The 19203-nt window shown below is 50.3% G+C and overlaps 1 protein-coding gene across 1 annotated transcript in view; it reads left to right on the forward strand.

Moving 5' to 3' along the window:
• The window catches only part of SWAP70 (switching B cell complex subunit SWAP70), an 85568-nt gene extending 77970 nt beyond the window's left edge, over window positions 1–7598 (forward strand). The window contains exons 10-12 of the mRNA XM_082626814.1: window positions 4553–4751; window positions 5704–5800; window positions 6164–7598. Coding sequence (XP_082482940.1) covers window positions 4553–4751; window positions 5704–5800; window positions 6164–6270 — 403 coding nt within the window. The 3' untranslated portion in view covers window positions 6271–7598. The remainder of the gene's footprint in view (window positions 1–4552; window positions 4752–5703; window positions 5801–6163) is intronic.
• Window positions 7599–19203: the final 11605 nt, after the last annotated feature.

Here is a 19203-nt window from a genome sequence, read left to right on the forward strand (position 1 = left end):
ATGGGAAGGTTTGGTCCCATGTGACTTGCAAAGAGAGACATTCTAAGGGACATTAGACATTTTTGAACCTCCTCATCATTTGTGATGTCAAGAGTTTATAGATCGCCTTGTGCAGAGAATTCACAGGTGAGATATGTTATATATATTTACTTCTCTGAAGCTTTGAGGGAGGTTAATTATGACACGGCAGAGATTAGATCATAAAGGGAACCAGATAACTCTAGAAATTTATTAAAGTATTAGTATTTCATGTTTATAGAATGAGTGACGTTTTGAGTAAGACCATTTTGGATAATTGATGCCAGTAGTTTTTAACCAGTGGTAAATATCATCATCACCTATAAAGCTTTTAAAAAGTACTCATGTAGGGCCTGTCACAAATTTACTAAATCAAAATAACTGTGGATAGGAGTCCAGGCATGAGTATTGTTATTTAAAAAGCTCTGGCTAGGGAATTCCCTGGCGATCTAGTGGTTAGGACTCCGTGCTTCCACTGCAGGGGACACGGGTTCTATCCCTGGTCAGTGAACTAAGATCCCTGCATGCTGTGCAATGCGGCCAAAAAAAAAAAAAAAAAAAAGCTCTGGCTAATTATTTTGTACACTCTGATTTAAGTAAATGGCAAAATGCTGTATGTGGGCCTCTTGCTGTTGTGGCCTCTCCCATTGCGGAGCACAGGCTCCGGACGCGCAGGCCCAGCGGCCATGGCTCACAGGCCCAGCTGCTCCGCGGCACGAGGGATCCTCCCGGGCCGGGGCACGAACCCGTGTCCCCTGCCTCAGCAGGCGGACTCTCAACCACTGCGCCACCAGGGAAGCCCGGTTTCAACCTTTTAAATGCAAATATAACTACTACATACAGCTCTGCTCCAATAAGCTGATATTACTGCACAAAAACGAACTAGTTTTTCTTGGGGTATATAAGGCCATTTTATGAATTTTACTACTCTAAATTGTTTTTCTTTTACCTTAGTTTTTGGAACTTGAAGTGGACAGATTCGCGCCCTCTAGTGGGCATTTTTAAGCGAGGCGAGTCCATCTCTTTGCCGAAGTCACAGGAGGCTGGGCCTGATTCAGAGGGACATTTTGTCAGATTGGTAAAGGGGGCTTTCTCCTTGCTCCCACTCAGGGTAGGCCTTTCTGGGTAGGAAATCAAGGGAAGTCATCGTGGAGTTGAGATAGAAACATTTAAGTCTGGCACTAATGAACTGTAACATAATCTTAGGCTGAGGGTGTATATACAGGGCTTTTAATTTATTTTTTATTTTTGGCTGTGTGCGGGCTTTCTCTAGTTGCGGTGAGCGGGGGCTACTCTTTGTTGCGGTACGTGGGCTTCTCATTGCGGTGGCTTCTCTGGTTGCGGAGCACGGGCTCTAGGTGCATGGGCTTTAGTAATTGTGGCACGTGGGCTCAGTAGTTGTGACTCGTGAACTCTAGAGTGCAGCCTCAGTAGTTGTGGAGCACGGACTTAGTTGCTCCGCGGCATGTGGGATCTTCTGGACCAGGGCTGGAACCCGTGTCCCTGCATCGGCAGGCAGATTCTTAACCACTGCGCCACCAGGGAAGCCCTAGAGGGCTTTTTAGTTAGCCTCTGTCCTTTCTTTAAGCAACAGCAAGTCATTCCTGGAACGTTTGGCATCTCATTATTCTTCCAATGTATGGTGCCTTCTCTGTCAGTGTCTTAAATTTTCCCAGAGATATTTTTTGTAGTGAATTGTTTAAATACAAGAACTTTGACTTGAGCCATCTGGATCTTGTTGGGGTTTTTTTTCCCCACTAAAATTGAAGGTGGTTTTTTTTTTTAATGTGTAATCCTGAAGGTTATCTATCCTCTCCTGAATGGGAACTCAGAAGGAAACTGTTCATTTAACATTTGGACAACTCAATTATTGGAAAGTTCTTGAGACGGAGCCATAGTCTGTCCGATTATAACTTCCACCCACTAAATTTTTGTGTCTGTGAGGCCTAGGAGCGTACCTTAGGTCTGTATTCCCAGCAACTAGTACAGTGTATGGCACACAGTAAGTGCCCAAGGAGTCTTTTTTGAACGAATGGAGCCAGGTTCTACTCATGGGGCCATGTGGAACAACAGTCTCTTCCATGAGATAATACTCTTCATGTATTTGAAGGCAGGTTGGCGCTGAGCCCTGGAGTGAGGTCTGGGTTTGATTCCCAGCCCTGGTACTTTCTAGCTGTGTAATTTTAGAAAAGTTAGTTCATTTCTTGCAGCCTTCATTTCCTTATCTATACAATAAGCTCGTAGGGTTGTTCTGAAGGGTAAAGGAGGGGATGCTTGCAAAGAGTTTCATGTAACGTCTGGATTTGGTAGTCACTCGGAGTATGTTGGTTTCTGTTCCTTTAGCTCATCTGCAGATGGGGAAGATATGCAATGCATAGAATGTCAAATAAGCATTCAAAAAAGGTGTTGACAGGCTGGAATGATGGTTTTAGAGCAAGAAGATAATTTAAAATATCAACAGAACAAGTATAGGATCCAGGATACTTGGCTTAATAGCAGCTCATTTGAAAAGATTCAGGGTTTTACTTCCCTTATATGATTGATTGCCAAAAACCTCATATACTCTCAGGCAGCCTTCATGAAGTATTCGGAGCAAATGAGGTAGTGGTCCCACCATAATAATATGAGCTGATATTTATTCAGCACTTATGACATGGAAGGCACTGTTCTAAGTACCTTACCTGCATTATCACATTTAATGGATCAGCAAACCTTTGATGGTAGGTATAGTTCCTATTCCTTTTTTATAAATGAAGAAACTGAGTCACAGAGAGTTTCAAGTCTTTAGTCAGGAGTCTTGTTTGTAAACCACAGAAACCAACTTGGGTTAGCTAAAGCAATAAAAGCATTTGTTGGAAGGTTCTTGAGAAACTCACCAATTCCACAGAAAGGCAGGTGGCCAGGCCTTGAACACAGGCAGGAACCAAGGGAGGCTGAGCAGCCCTGACCAGGCCACGGCAAGAGCCCAGCAAGAGTGCCACTGATGTCGACACCGGCACCGTGGGTCGGTCAGTCAGTTGTCCCCATTGCTTCTGCCATCACTTGACACTAGAGGTTGCTGCCACCAAAAGATAAATTCTTCACTGTCTCTGCTCCTTTGTGTCAGTGGCTTCCATCAAGACATCCCTAGACATGTGAAGGGGATTCAGGCTGGGCAGCCTAACCTCCTGCAAATGTCCCTTCCCCTCCAGACTTTCACCACTAGGATGAAGAATCCTTCCGGTCTCATTCACTGTTGTATCCCCTGTGCCTAGAAAAGCACATGGACGGTGTGGAATATATACACACTGAGTGAGTGAGTCCGCTCTGCACTGGTCAGCCCACGTTGGCAGTGTTGTGTTCGCTGCGGATGTCACACTCTGAGGGACGTCTCAGAGGGTGCAGATTGGCCCTTGGTGGAACCCTGGGTAGGGGATGGGAGAGCTCATCTTACTTGAGGAAGAACTTCCTAAGAATCAAGGCTGCCAGAAATAAACTGACCCGGTTTGTGAAGCGTGGTCCATCACAGAGAACTGGAGAACCATCCTGTAGGATGTTGTAGAGGGAATTCTTACAGTGGTGTGGGACTGGGGATGGGGATTGGGGTAGTCAGATAGGGGCTGTAGAGTCTGTTACGTTACTTCTGCTGTTGTCAGTTTTAGAAGCACATATGCTCTTAGGTAGTCGTGACTGGCCTGCCGTGTGGCTTGTTACCATAATTCTGATGGTCAAGCCGGTAGAGGTGCGTCCTGTCCTGGGCTGGCAACTGACCACATTGTCTACACTTTGGGTACAGGTAGGGCTGCATGTTAATTTATTTATTAAATACCGGCATAGCTGGATATCCTCAGATAGGTAGCCTGTTATTAAAAGATAACATTTTGAAGTCACACAGGCCTGGGTTGAAATCCATTACTTACCTGTGCATCATACTTTTAAGCCCTTTGACTTCATCTGCAGGGATAATAACACCTCGCAGAACTGTGGAGGGTTAGCAGCAGTGAAGGTGAAGAGCCTGACAGGCAGCGCTTCGTTAGTAAATGGTGTCTGCTTACTCGACCTTTTGTCAGCTCCTTCTTCTCTTGATTTCATTAGTCAGCTTTTTCCTTGGTGATAGGTTTTCGCTAGATAAAAAATGTTTTAATATTATAGCAACCCGGCAAATTTCAAAACATGGCCCTACCACCTGCCTGCCAGGTGAATGACCTAGTGCCGGTCACTTAACCTTTGTGCCTCACTTTTTTCATCTCTGAACTGAATAATAATAGTACTTAAGTTTATTGGGAGGATTAATTGAGAAAACACACTTCCTTCTTGGCCCGTTAAACCTTCAACGCATGTTACTTTTACTGTCATTTTTTTTCCATAAAAGGGTGAAACAGCTTGGAGCAGGACTCATGAGTCACCTTAGCCACTTTGTGAATCTAGTTTCCCTCTTGTGAAATGAGCGGTGGGTTAGATGACCCTCAGGCTTCTCTGTGGCCCTGGTGTGCTCCGTCATCTGCTGGGTCAGGGGCGGTGACTGGGCGGGTCTGACGCCGAGCTCGCATCGCAGGTTGCTGGAGGAAGAGTCGTCCAAGAGGGCCGAGCTGGAGAAGTGGCATTTGGAGCAGCAGCAGGCCATTCGCACCACGGAGGCGGAGAAGCAGGAGCTGGAGAACCAGCGCGCCGTCAAAGAGCAGGCCCTCCAGGAAGCCGTGGAGCAGCTGCAACAGCTCGAGCTTGAGCGGAAGCAAGCACTTGAGCAGTACGAGGTCATTAAACCCAGCCCTGCAAACACGTGCATTTAAATATTCTTAAACATTTAAAACAACAGGATATTTGCTTTACTGTAAGAAGCGGTGTAAGAATTGAGTTTAGCTGTAGGTAGGAATTTTTTTACAGGCGATGGGGCGTAACAGTTGGAGTCCAATCAAGAGACTGAAACTACACCGGCAATATGAACAGGGAAGGTTTAATATAAACGACCATTAACTCTAACAGGGGATTAGCTCCTGAGCAGCAAAGAAAACTCTGAGCTGCAGGAAGGGCAGACACAGGAAGCAGCCACTGCCTCTAGGGCTGAGGCAGAGAGCCCAGGGGAGGAACACATCCTCTTTGCTCCCTTAGCCCAGTGCTGTGATCCAGTCCTTCTTGGAGAGGGCATGGCCTTCGCCCACTGGGTGGCAGAAAAGCTCAGCGAGGTGCTGAGACTGGGAAGCCACCCTCTGGGGCGCTGGTGGAAGCTGCCCACAGTGGAGGTGCCGCTAAACCCCACTGGTGTGAGCACCATGGGTGTCCCACTTGCCGCAGGAGCTGCTGCGCAGAGCACAGTGGAGCCTCCTCCAGTGTCCCGCCAGCCCCTCCACTAACGAAACTTAAGTGGTGCCAGCTGGCGAGGGAACGTTAGCCTAACAGCACAGGCAAGACAGCGAGGGGTGGATTTGGAGCCGAGAGGCAGTAAGCCGTAACTGGCACACAAGGATCTTATATATTCATCTATAATTAGTGCGAATTAGGTCCTCTGTGTGACCTCGGGCAGGTTACTTAACTGCTCTGAATCCTAGTTTCCACATCTGTAAAATGGGATAATAATATTTCGTGCTTCTTATGGCTGTGACGATTTAATGAGATAATCCACTAGTGTATAGTAAGTGCCTAATCATTGTTATTTGACTCTTAAACTACCTGTGTGTTTGCATAGTCTAAAATCTGCTTTTGTTCCAGGGAGTTAAAAAGAAGCTGGAGATGGCAACTAACAAGACCAAGAGCTGGAAGGACAGAGTGGCCCAGCATGAAGGGTTAATTCGATTGATAGAACCAGGTAACACACTCTTTGAAGTAATCAGATATTTAGTCAATTTATTTTTCTGTTTTATTTGTGTACTTGAATTGTGCTAAAAAAAAAAAAACCCAAAAAACAAAAAACAAACTTCCTCAGCCCAAATATACAGAAACCCAGCGGTTTACAGTAAATTTCTCTTGAATAATCACTTGCCCTCTGATAGATAAGAGGCCCTGGTTAATCCCCTTCGTATACATCTTCTAGTTGTTTTGGCTGGTATAACCTTTATGGATGTTCCTCAAAGAAATAATGTAGAAAAGTTACTCCTTTGTCTGTGGAAAAATGATAATGTTAATTGAAGAATATAAGACTTCCTATGTTTAATGCATGTTTGTCTCTTAGGTTCAAAAAACCCTCATCTGATCACTAACTGGGGCCCTGCAGCTTTCACCCAGGCAGAACTTGAAGAGAGAGAGAAGAGCTGGAAAGGAAAGAAGGCCACGGAGTGAGCAGAAGTCATATCAGTTATGTAGGTTCTGAGTATAACTGGAAAGCTTTATGCTAAAGACAAAAGGACCTGGCTTTGCTGCTTCTAACTCTTCTTCTTTCAATGCCTCCTGGTCAGTATACTAAGGAAGCCTTCTTCCTTATCTGCCTGTAAAGAAGGGCTTACCTGAAAAGAAAAAAAAAGTCAGCATCGTCAAGCTCTTTATTTACCCTTTCTCTGAAAACTTCAGCTTCTGAAAGTTCCCGTTAGCTCCCTCAGATTGCCGGTGGGGCCGGCACTCGGACAGCGCAGCGGCGCCCTCATCGACCCGCGGCGTGTGGCTGGCAGCGAGCGGCGCTCAGCTCACCAGCTACCAGAACCTCTGCGGGCCGGGCCGTTGTTCTTTCTCCTCCGAGTGCTTGTTCCTAACCTAGATGGGCCGGTCTGCTCGCCGTGGCCCGCGGTTGACGTGGACTGCCTGTGACCACGGCTGCTCTACTGGAGAAGGCATTTCTCCCGCACGTGGTCCTCGCTCTGACCAAGCGGTTGCCGTCCGTGTCTCTGGTTGTGCAGGTTCATGCAGTGTGACCGGTTGGCATCCTGCCCCCAGCGGCACTATCTCAAGGAGGCAGAAGTCTTTCAAACAATGCTTTGGCTGAGATAGATACTTACGAGTCAAGGACAGCACAGAGATGAACTAAGTAAATCCCATTTGGAATGATGTTTTGATACTAACTGAATTCCTCCTAATATTTAAAATGGTTTCAACTGTCCAAGTGCCGGCAGACCCCTTGGTTTTACTTTTGTAGTTACTGTACAGAACATTTCAGGTGTCTGTGAATGCTTGTCCTAATCAGACCTTTTCCTTGATAAATAGAGATATGATCATTTCTAGGAATCATTCATGAAAAGAGTTTTAAAATGTATTTTTGTAGGGCCTCCCTGGTGGCGCAGTGGTTGAGAGTCCGCCTGCCGATGCAGGGGATACGGGTTCGTGCCCCGGTCTGGGAGGATCCCATATGCCGCGGAGCGGCTGGGCCCGTGAGCCATGGCCGCTGGGCCTGCGCATCCGGAGCCTGTGCTCCGCAACGGGGGAGGCCACAACAGTGAGAGGCCCGCATACCGCAAAAAAAAAAAAAAAAAAAAAAAAAATGTATTTTTGTGATGTGCTATGTTGAGAGGGAACAAAGTATTTATAATTTTCAAACATTCTTACCTAAATATTGTACAATGTAATATGCTGAACTTAATTTTTTTGCTAATTTTCTAAGATATATTAAAAGTGTTTTGTATGGTTTTTGTTTTAGTAAAATGGAATCAGTAAGAAAATAAAAAAATACCAGAAGAGCATACATTTTCAACTGTCTGATTCGATAGGACAGGAGGATAAGGTTGTGTGTGTGTGTGCATGTTTTCATATAATGAAATGAACTTGGATTTAGGGACACTTCCTGAAAACACTGGGTTTGCAGTTGGGAGCCCCCAAACCAGTGCTATCACGAAGTTAGCTATGGCCTCAAGTTTGGCATTTGAGTCACTCATGTGGGAAACCGTGGTGGATGTGTCAGCTCACAAACGGGAACTTACAAAGATGATTTCTCCCTCATTGTTGCTGTGCCCTCCAAATCCTCTTACCTCTGCTTTCCCGAATTTTCTTTTTATGCCTCTCAGTTTTTCTTTCAGTTTTACCAGAGTAAACAGTGTGGTTTTTTTGTTTTGGTTTTACACAGTTGCCAAGATTAAAACGCCTCTTGTGGATTAAGCAGGCCCACTCAGTCCAGCGTGATTGTCTTGGAAAACTGATCATTTCCTTCTAGAGGAGAGAACACACTGGTTGGTGTTTTTTTAACTTTTATTTTGGGCTGCGTCGGGTCTTAGTTGCAGCACGCGGGATCTTCGTTGTGGTGCTCGGGCTCGTTGCTAGATGCAGCTCGCGGGCTTCTCTCTAGTTGTAGCGTGCGGGTTTTTTCTCTTCTCTAGTTGTGGTGCGCAGGCTCCAGGGTGCGTGGGCCCTGTAGTTTGCAGCACACAGGCTCTCTAGTTGAGGCGCGCAAGCTCAGTAGTTGTGGCACGCGGGCTTAGTTGCCCCGCAGTATGTGGGATCATAGTTCCTTGACCAGGGGTCAAACCCATGTCCCCTGCATTGGAAGGCAGATTCTTTACCACTGGACCACCAGGGAAGTCCCTAACTTCTTTCTCTACTGCAGTGGTTCTCAACCAGGGATGATACTCCCTGAACCCCCCAAGCAGAAATCTGGAGGGGCAGTGTCTGGAGACATTTTAGTTGTCACTACTGGGTTTGTTACTGGCCTCTACAGGGTAGAGGCCAGAGATGCTGCTAAACATCCTGCAATTCACGGGGCGGTCCCTGTAACAAAGACTTACGTGGCCTAAGATGTGACTAGTGCTGAGGTTGAGAAAACCTTCTCTGCAGAAAGGCAAGATCTAGGTTCGGAGCACAACAGTCTCTTGGAGTCAGGGTTTCCCCAGGAGGAGCACCAGGAGTGACCTCTTTGGTGTAAATGGGGCACATGTCGGGGGAGAGTGGCCGTGTGCTCTGTGAGCAGGCAGAGAGCAGAGGGCGGGAGCCTTGGCTCACCCAGTGCGGGCCGTTGTGCTTCAGGAACTCTGTAAATGCCTTTTCAGCATAGGTGCAAAGGGAATGGCTTTGGATATGCTTTAAAGTCTCCCTGGGATGCAGGTTGCTGAGGCATGAAATGTCAAGCTGCCATGACCTTGATTTCTTCATGTGAGTGGCTAAGCACGGGGAGGGGCTGTCGGAACCATTCAGCAGCTGGTGAGGGATGAGTGTTCAGATTTACGGCCTGGCTGGTGATGTACCTCACAGAGCTCTGGTGCCTGTTACACTTGGCAAAGCCTCCGTTGTGCCTTCAGGGTTGTGCCAGCAAGGCACAGCTGCCCTAGTGGAGCAGGGATCAGGTGACGCCAGGCCACGGGAAGTGGGGAAGAGGCGTGGCCCAGCTGTTACCAGTTCATAGTAGGGGCTCAACATTTACTGAAAGAATCAAGTCTTGGGAATACTTTAAGGTCTATCTGTTTCTTTTCTCTTGCTCTCTCTCTACTTCCTTCCTTATTTTTATATTCATTTTGAGACCTGTAAAAGTCACCCCTCAACTTTAGGAAGCCATATGGTGATCTCTACTCAAGCTAAAGACAACACCTACCCTATGGGCCAGCGGTTCCCCCAAGGGAAACGAGGCACGTGTCCACAAGAAGGCCCTGCAAGGAGGTTCACAGCAGCTTCATTCAGGATGACCCAAACCAGCAACAACCAAAGCGCTCATCAGCAGAGAACGGATCAATGAAGGTGGCATATTCAGACCAAGGAGACCATACTTTATTTAAAAATAGCATCACTGAGAGATGCAGCAACATGGATGAATCTCACAGACATTATGTTGAGCAAAGAAACCAAACACAGAGAAAATACTGTTTGATTCCATTTATATTAATTTCCAGAACCGGCAGAGCTAATCTGTGGATTTTGAAGTCAGAATTGTGGTTAGCTGGGGGTGGGAAGGGTGGTTATTGACTGGAAACAAGTGAACCTTCTGGGATGCTGGAAATGGGTAGCGGTTACATAAGTAAAATATATCAACTTTACACTCAAGATTTGTAGTTTGCTCTTTGTAACTAGTGCCTCTAGAATGCTGGACTGGCTAGTCCCTAGGGGTCAGCTGGTCCAAAGCCCTCAACTTTGCAGAGAAGGACCTGGAAGGGGATGGGCCAAATCTACCCCTCTTCCAGGATGTGGTTCATGACAGCACCTGCCCCCTGCTGGGTCCTTTAAATACAGTTGATGTCACATGTTTTTAATCTCAGTTTTTTCTGTCTCCCATCACGCAGCTGGTTGCGTGTCCCTGCTTCACCCCTCAGGAGTGGCCCTGACCCCTCCTAGTCGTGTGCTCAGCTTCCATTGACCTTTCTGAGGTTGCTGAGTCTCTGGCCTTGAGTAGTGGGTGAATCTGTGGTGGACTAAATTCCATCCAGGGCTCGCCTCAGATTCCTTTTCCACCTCTACCACGTAGATGCAGCACACTGACTCTCAGGGCTGTGCACCCACAGGAATGAAGGCCTTCCTCACTGTTTATGTCCACCTCCTCAACAGCAGTCCTCAGGGCCCAGCTGAGGGCCAGGGGGACGTGATGAGTGGGAGAGGGAAGCTCTGTCTAGCAACCCCCATTCTGTTCAGCCCTGAGCCCCGCAGCTGGCCCTTCTTCCCCATCTGAATCTCTCATTTCCTGTCCCGTATCACCCAGCCTCTTCCCCTTAACCAACACTCTCTGCTTTGACCAGCAGCCCACAATGGGTCTCTTAATTACAATGTGTCTTGGTGTGTTCCTCTTTGGGTTCATCCTGTATGGGACTCTCTGCGCCTCCTGGACTTGGGTGATTGTTTCCTTTCCCAGGTTAGGGAAGTTTTCAGCTATTATCTCTTCAAATATTTTCTCAGGCCCTTTCTCTCCTCTTCTCCTTCTGGGACCTCTATAATGTGAATATTAGTGCATTGGATGTTGTTCCAGAGATCTCCTAGACTGTCCTCATTTCTTTTCATTCTTTTTTTGTCCTGTAGCAGTGATTTCCATTACTCTTGTCTTCCAGCTCACTGATCCGTTCCTCTGTATCATTGAGTCTACTGTTGATTCCTTCTAGTGTATTTTTCATTTCAGTGATTGTATTCTTCATCTCTGGTTGTTCTTTATATTTTCTAACTCTTTATTAAAAGCTTCTAATTTCCCGCTCTGTGTATCCATTCTCCTCCCGAGTTCTTTGATCATCTTTACGATCGTTACTCTGAACTCTTTTTTTCCGGTAAATTGCCTACCCCCACTTAGTTCTTCTGGGGTTTTGTCTTGTTCCTTCATCCCTAGAGGCCCCAGGACTAGTGCTGGCTCACTGGTGGGCAGAGTCAGGGTCCCGAAGACTCTGGGTCTGTTGCCCACCCACTGGCAGGTGAAGCCAGGGCCTGGGGTTAGTGCCGGACTATAGGCAGACAGAGCTGGTTCCTGGAGTCTGGCTGCAGGACCCAGGCATCCTGGAGCTTGCTTTAAATCATTTGCTGGGCAGGGGGTGGTTCCTGACACACCTGGGTATGAGGTTCAGGGTGTCCTGAAGGTTGCATTCATCTGCAATGGGATGAACAGACGAGTGGACAAGTGGACAGGGCTAGCCAGGCCCCAGCTAGGGAACTGTAGTTTTCTTCCCCCTGGTGGGTAAAGCTGGGGTTTGGCCCTCTGATGGGCAGGGCCTTGTCTAGGGCTGCGTCTAAAGGCAGCTGTGGGCTCTTTAGTCTTTTAGGCAGCCTGTCTTTAGAAGGCTGGGGCTGTGTCCTCGCCCAGTTAGTTGCTTGGCCTGAGGCGTCCCAGCGCCGGCACCTGCAGGCTGTTGGGCTAATGAGCTGGAGGAAGACTTTCAAAATGGCGCCCGCCAGCAGCGGCGTCCACGCCGCAGAAGGAGCTCCTAAGAAAAGCTGCTGCCAGTGACTTCGTCCCCAGGGCGAGCCGCAGCCATGCCCCCTGCCTCTCCGGGAGACTCTCCAAGACCGGCAGGTAGGTCTGGCCCAGGCTCCTATCAAATTATTGCTTCTGCCCAGGTGTGCGTGGGATTTTGTGTGCGCCCCCTAAGAGTGGAGTCTCTCTTTCCCCCGGTCCTGAGGGGCTCCTGCTAACTGCCTGGAGCACTGGCCTTCAATGCCAAATGCTCTGGGGGTCGTCTTCCTGGTGCTGGACCCCCGCCTGGGTTGGGGGCCTGACGTGGGGCTCAGAACTCTCGCTCCTGTGGGAGGAACTCTGCACTATAATTATTCTCCAGTCTGAGGGTCGCCCACCCGGGGGTAATAGGGTTTGATTATATTGCGAGCCTGTCCCTCCTACCTGTCTCATTTTGGTTCCTTCTGTTACCGAATTAAGTCGTATGGACCCTACTTGGGCCCTTTGGCCCAACTGAGTCTCTCTGCCTTGGTGGGGTAGAGTTCTTTTTCCTTCTGGGTTCAAGCAGCCGATAATGAAACCAAAGCTGAAATTGACATAGCATAGGCTTACTCGGTGGCCAGAGAATGGAGAAGCAGGAACTAAGATCAACTTCTCCCACCTGGCGGGAGGGAGTTAATTTTAAAGAGTAAAGACAAAGCGAGGAGGAGCGAGGCTTTCTATGTGGAAGCGTATGCATCAGTCTGCGGGGAAGGGGCAGGGCTTTTTCTGAGGGAGTGGGGTCCCATCCCCTTTTTATCCTTTTTTGGTCCTTAATATCTGGTCTTGGCTGCTGGTAGGTGTGTTATTTAACATGCTAATGTAGTAAAATCAATGTATAATGAGACTTGGGGTCTGTTGGAGGTCAGATTCATCTCCATCTTGGCCCCGGCTGGTTCTATCTGGGTTTTTCTTCTTTTTTTTTTAAACCATTAAAAATCTGCTTTTCTTATTCAGTAATGTAAAGTTTTACCAGAAGGCTGATTAAAAACTAATCTTTTGAAATGTCACCAAAATAAAATCCTTGACAGATACAACACAACTAAGTATATCATTAAAATATATTCTTAACAGAATAAAAGCCTAGAATCAGAACATTGGTTGAAAACATAGAAGCTCTACAGAGGCGGTAAATTAGGAGCTAGTCACATTTTAAATTTGCCGTCAGTGTTTCCTTGTTGAAGCCCAGAAGATAGAGCAAATTGAACGTATGTTATAAGTTAACACCGTGTTTTTTTTTTTTTTTTTACCAGATTCTGGAAGAGTAGGGTTAAATGAGGAGAGCTTTTAGATTATAAACTTAAATATCCACTTTTGCTGGTTTTTCTTTTTTGTGTGAGTAGTTTCATTTCTCATCTCTGGACCCTTTAAAGATTTATGTTCACTCCTGCTAAAGGGTATGGGGGGCGTTGGTAGGCTGTGAGCAGGGACACTCCTGCTAAAGGTGGGTGTTGATGGGTTTTGAGCAAAGACTTGGAGCAGCTCTGGCAACACTTTTTTATGTCTTTAGTTGTAGAAGATCTTTTCTGGTAGGTTCTGGTCTTTTTCACCGATGGTTGTCCTGCAGATAGTTGTAATTTTTTTTTTTTTTTTTGCGGTATGTGGGCCTCTCACTGTCGTGGCCTCTCCCGTTGCGGAGCACAGGCTCCGGATGTGCAGGCTCAGCGGCCATGGCTCACGGGCCCAGCCACTCCGCGGCATGTGGGATCTTCCCAGACCGGGGCATGAACCCATGTCCCCTGCATCGGCAAGCGGACTCTCAACCACTGCGCCACCAGGGAAGCCCGATAGTTGTAATTTTGGTGTGCTTGTGAGAGGAGGTGAGCTCTGGGTTCTCCTGCAGCGTCTTGGCCGCTCACTCACACGGTGGGTCTCTGAGAGCAGCCTCCCTGGGGTCCTATCTTCCCTGTCTTCTCTCCTCTGCTCTCAAAGTCTCTACCCCTCCTATGGGTCAGCCAGGACCATCCGGGGCTGGTTCCCCTGGGAAGATGCACTGTTAAGCCCACAGGCTGGTTTCAGGGGTGCCGAGACTGCGGTCGCCTCCATGCCCACCTGTCCCGCAGCCCCTCCGGAGCCCAGGCCCCACCCCCCCACGCACTGCCCCATGCTGCCGACTGGGCTCTGTTCCCATGTGGAGGCCATTCACACCTGAAATATTTGTTCACAAGGGACATGCAGGGAATCCAAAAAACGTAGAAGATTTCATCCCCAAGTCCCAAGGCCCTGTTCTCCTCACACCCCAATTAGCTGTAAGATAAAGGGACAGCGTGAATGGCTTCTTTTTACAGTGGCTGCCCTCACAGGCTGAGATTCTAACTGGTCACTGCTTGGCTTTCAAAAGTACTGAGTTGGAAAGAACCTGGATTTCAGAGTGACGCAGACCTGGGTCCTACTCATGGTTCTGCCTTGTGGTGTCACCTTGGGTGAGCTGGGTTCAGAGTCTCCGTTCTCAGAGGGAATGTGTCCTTGTAAGGATGTCACACATGGAGGCACACCTGTCCCTCATCGGTGAGGGAATGCGTAAGCGGCTCAGGTTTCTCCACTTCGCAGAGACATACTCCCTGCTGATGTGTTGTCTCAGTGCATTTCGTTAGAGTCTTGTGGTGAGGGGTTTCCATCTTGGCCGGGGCAGGTCCCCCAATGGGGATTTTGCCGGCAGACTGGTAAGCTCTGAGGAAATCCCACAGGTGACTGAGGTAGGTCAGTCATGGGGGCTACACTTCCACGGGCAGGTGTCACTTGTGAGTGAATAAGTGAGGGCCTAGAGTGAAGGCTCCTCCCAGCCAGGCTCCCACTTACCCAGTCACACCAGCTGCTTGGAGGGCCCCAGCAGGCTGCAAAGTGGATCTCAAGGGCCTGGGATGGCCGCCTCCCAGGAGACCCCAAAGGACCCCAGGCTCTGCTTTCCCCTCAGAGATAGTGTGTCTTCCTTGTGGCCACTTCAGCTTTTCTCTGTGGTGGCCAGAGCTGTTCTCCACTGTACCTTCTGGGGCCTCACCCAGCGTTCTTGCTGATTCCCCCTCAGCACCAGTGGGGTACGGCTCGCACCGGTGCTTCAGCTCTGATGAACTCTCCCAAAGGCAAGCCCAGTGCTTGGGAAGGGCAGGCAGCCTCCTCGTAAATGTTGGCTTGTTAATAGCCCCTTTCTGAAATAAATTCCTGGTCTCAAATATGTCCCCAATACAGTCCCTCTGGGCACCATCAGCGCTTGATTGACCCGCCCTACAACTCTCCTCTCATTGGTGGCTTTTACCCCACTCTATCCTGAGGTTGGGGACACGTTTCCCTTTCTTCTTAAAGAAAGTTAATCCCAGCAAACGCGGAGGGTGGACCATCAACTCCAATGACGCAAGTCCTAGTTTCCTTTCTTCCAGCCAACCCTGGGAGACTTCATGCCAATGGAGACGCTAGAAAACCCAGAACTTCCAGAATTCCCTTGGCTGGACAGGCTCCATGTGATTTTAAAAAAGCAGTAATGTTTGTAAGATTTTTTCTTATCACAAGGTAACACCCACACAATGTGGAAAATGGACAGGGATGCAAAGAGAACAAAATCCTGCGCTCTAACCCGCCCCGCAAAGGCAATCCCACACCCAGAGCCACCGGACCAGGTCCTCGAGCGGACCAGGTTCTCGAGTGGCCCCGACCCGGAGGCAGGGAAAGGTCCCCGCTTTGTGGGGAAAAACCCTCGTGCGGGGCGCGGGGCCGCCAGGGGGCAGGCGTGTGCCGCGGACCCGGGTCCCGCCTGGACCAGGCACTCTGCTCCGCGGCTCCCGCGGGCTCGGGCCAGGCGTCCGGCGGGGGCGGGGCGGTGGCCCCACCGGGAGCGAGCCCTGCCGTCAGCTCATTTTATCCTCAACAACCCGGAAGCTTGGCGCTGCTTTCCTATTTTACCGATGAGGAAGGTGAGGCTCAGAGTTAGGCAGTTGCCCAAGGGGACACAGGTCACGAGGGATCTGGGGCAAAACCCAGGTGTCCCGACTCCAGGGCCGCTCCCAGCCATTCCCAGCACGTGCGTGTGCGGGCAGGTTCAGGCCGGCCTGGGGGCCACGTGGGGCGAGTGTGGGAGCCCCCGTTCCCGCTCAGCCCCTGGGGATTTCCTCTTGGGGGCCTAAGGAGGGCCCTGCTGGCGCCCGGAGGCCTGTTGATCATGCCTCGCCCCTCCCCCGCCCCCCGGGGCACACAGCCCGGGGCCCTGTTTCTGTAGGCGCCTCGGAAAGGGGGCAGCCCTCGGCCCTGTGCGGACGCTCTTGGCTGGAGGCTGCCGGCAGGGGTGAGAGTGGGTGAGGAGGGAGGCGGAGCAGCCAACAGGCAGGGGCCTGTTTCCTGCCTGGCCTGACCCTGGCTTTCCCCGGGGAGGCCCCAGCAAACTAAGCAAGGTCATCCAGGGCGAAATTCCAGCCTGCGCCCTGAGCAGCAACTTCGCTTTTCCCAATAAGGCTCAAGAAAGGACACGGAGTGTCCTCCCCACACTCCCTCCCTGTCAGCACCTCTGCTTTTGTGAAGGCTCTGCTGCAGACAGCCTGCCTGGAGAAGGGACAAAGATAGACCCTGGGACAGATAAGGAGAGACAGCGGGCATAGATAGGGCGAGGGACACAGATGAGGAGATGGGGGTGCCGGCAGGGGCAGGGCAGCAGCCCAGGCAGTGGGTCTGGAGCCCCAGAGGTCAGAAAAGCTTCCCGATCGCGCTTGCTAAGCCACGACTGGGCTCGCGTGTTGAAGAAAGATGCAATCATGGTGGAAACAGAAGGGTTTTTGTGTGGTGGGAAAGTGGATTGGGCTGGCAGCCCCGCCCCTCTGGGCCACTGGTACGCGACGTGCCTGCGCCAACCTGGGACTGGTGGGTGAGGGTGCTGGAGAGTCAGTGGGGGGCATGGCCTCCGAGCCTCCAGATGGGGGGCCCTGTTCCTGCGGTGGAGGGGCAGGTGGGGTGCCCCGGGGCAAATGGGGTTGCGTCCAGGCTGCTCAGTCTCTCCTGCTCAGGACCTTCTCTTCCTCTGTATAGAATATTTGCACCTAGCACTGGCTGTTTGGCTTGGCAAGTGAGCAAGGCCACAAAGTTATAGCTGGCCTGCGGGCGCTCAGTCACTGTATGCAGCTGAGTCAGTCACCACCATTTTCCTCACCCCCTGGGGGGCAGGAGCCTCTGCTCCGCCCGTACACACAGACGCATCCACACAGGTACGCGCAGACGCCATGCGGCTGAGTAATGGCCACCTCCTCCGAGAGCACGTGCCTGGGCGCACGTGCACACAGGTGCATGACGCCGCATGCACCTGATTCTGAGTCACCAGAGCTGTTGAACCCTGAGGGAGGGCACCAAGAGTATGTTCTGCCTTCCCTATTTAGACGCAGGTACCCATATGTATGTGTGTATGTGTACGTGCCGCCATGCATCCTGCTGCATCGTGCCAGGGGATCAATAAATATTTGTGGAATGGATAAATGAGTGAACAAATGAGTAAATGAACAAACACGTGAAGATGTGAGTGACACCCACACTGCTTGGAAACTCCTGTAAACTCGGTAAAATCGGTTGGGGCAGTGCTGCAGGGTGGGTCCCGAGTCTGTGTCTGCAGGGAGTTGTCTTGCTCCAAATATAGCCTCCGTGGGCCGGCAGGGAGCCAGGGCTGCCTCCCAGACCGTGACTTCACTGGGCCTGAGGCCCAGCCTCTGAGGAGTTGGAGAAAATTAACAGAGAAGAGGCCCCAGCTTTCCACAGCCAGGGCTGAAGTGTGAGACTAGAGCTGGTGGGTGACTGTGTACTCAAGTGTCAGCGGCTTGAGCTGTAGGGCAGAGGGTTCTGCAGATGGGCCCAGAAAGGACCACTTCTGGATTGGGACCCTGGGAACTACCTCTCCTGGATGTCTTGGGCCAAATGTGCAGGAGGCACAGCCCCACTTGAGGGCGGGGCAAGCACGGTGCCTGGGTCCCTCTGGTGGGCGCCCAACCAAGGCCTCTTAGATGGTCCCCCATCTGGGCAGACCTGCTTGCAGGGCTGTTCCCCGTCTGCAGCTTGACTCTTCCTTTCTCTAGCGGCTATGCCTCTGCCCTATTTCATCATCCAGAATATTGCAGCATTACCCCAACTGATCTTCCTGCCTTAAGACTACCCCCTCTAGTCCATCTTGTTCACTGTTGCCAGCATTATTTTTTCTAAAATACAGACCTGATTATATAACTTTTCCGCTCAAAAGCTCCATAGCTTTCCGCTTCCATAACTCCCCCCTATTTAGCAGTAAAGTTGGATTGCCTTAGCCTGGTGCCCAAGACCCTTTCATAAGCTGGCCCTGCTCTACCATGGGTGTTTTGAAAGGCTGATGTATGAAGAGGTCGTTGGTTATGTGCTGACGGGTGGATTCGTGGACGTTAGGCTGAGGGATGCTTATAGGGATGGAGGGGCCCATGGACTGTTTGATTTGTAGATGAATTATTAGATGTAGAATTATGAGATGTCTGGATGATTGGGAGGCTAGGAGTAGGGGTGGATGGGTGGCTGGTTGGAAGTCAAGGCTGTTTCGGTTGCAAGGAACAACCCGCCCCCCCACCACATGTCATCAGGAAAGGGGCAGGGGATGATTGTGACCTGGGTGCCTTGCAAACCTCACTGGCGCCCGGGCCTCACGAAGGTTGGGACCGTGGCTTCTCCCCGTGTCTTGAGCAGCTCTTGGTCTGGTCGCTTCTGCTCTTTGGTGCCCTCACTCACGCCTCTCCCAGCTGGCTTGGTTTTCCTCCTCATGGCCCAGCAGTCGTCCTCTCAGCTACTCTTTGCTCCTTCCTTCCACAAGTTTTTATCAAGTGACTGGTTATGTGCCTGTTTGCACCTCAGCCTTGCTTCTATGTGCCGAAAAATAGACTGTGAACAATAAGCTACTGCCCTTGCTGAGTGTGCTTTCTAAAGGGAGAGACAGACGCTAAGCAGTTACATGCGAGGTGGTTACATGCTGTGGAGCCGGCAGCACAGGGCGAGGAGGTGGGAGGTGAGTGGAGAGGGGCAGAGGATGCTCAGGGAATGTCTCCGATCGGGGAGTATTTGAGCGGAGATCTGAACAAAGCGAGGGGTGAGCCCTGACGATATCTGGGGGAAGAGTGTTCTAGGAAGAAGGAATGGCTAGTGCGGTGGCCCAGAGGCGGGACCCCTCTGCATGTTTGAGGAGCATCAGTGAGGCCCATGTGGCTGATGCAGAGTGAACAAGGGGAACAGAGGTAGGAGGTGAGGTCAGATTAGCAGAGGGACTGATCACCAAGGGTTTTACAAGCCATCGTTACGACTTAAACTTTTACCCCAAGAAAGAGGGGAAGGCATTGGAGGATGTTCAACACGGAAGCGACAGGCTCTTATATTTTCAAAGGGCCATCTGGCTGCTGTGTTGAGAACAGACTGAAGAGGCTAGAGGTGGAGGCACGGAGACAGTTAGGAGGCTCCTGCAGAAATCCAGGAGGTGGACCGGGGCGGCAGTGGCA

Source organism: Mesoplodon mirus, assembly GCF_964341445.2.
Source record: "Mesoplodon mirus genome assembly, chromosome: 7".
In the NCBI taxonomy this organism is placed as follows: Eukaryota; Metazoa; Chordata; class Mammalia; order Artiodactyla; family Ziphiidae; genus Mesoplodon; species Mesoplodon mirus.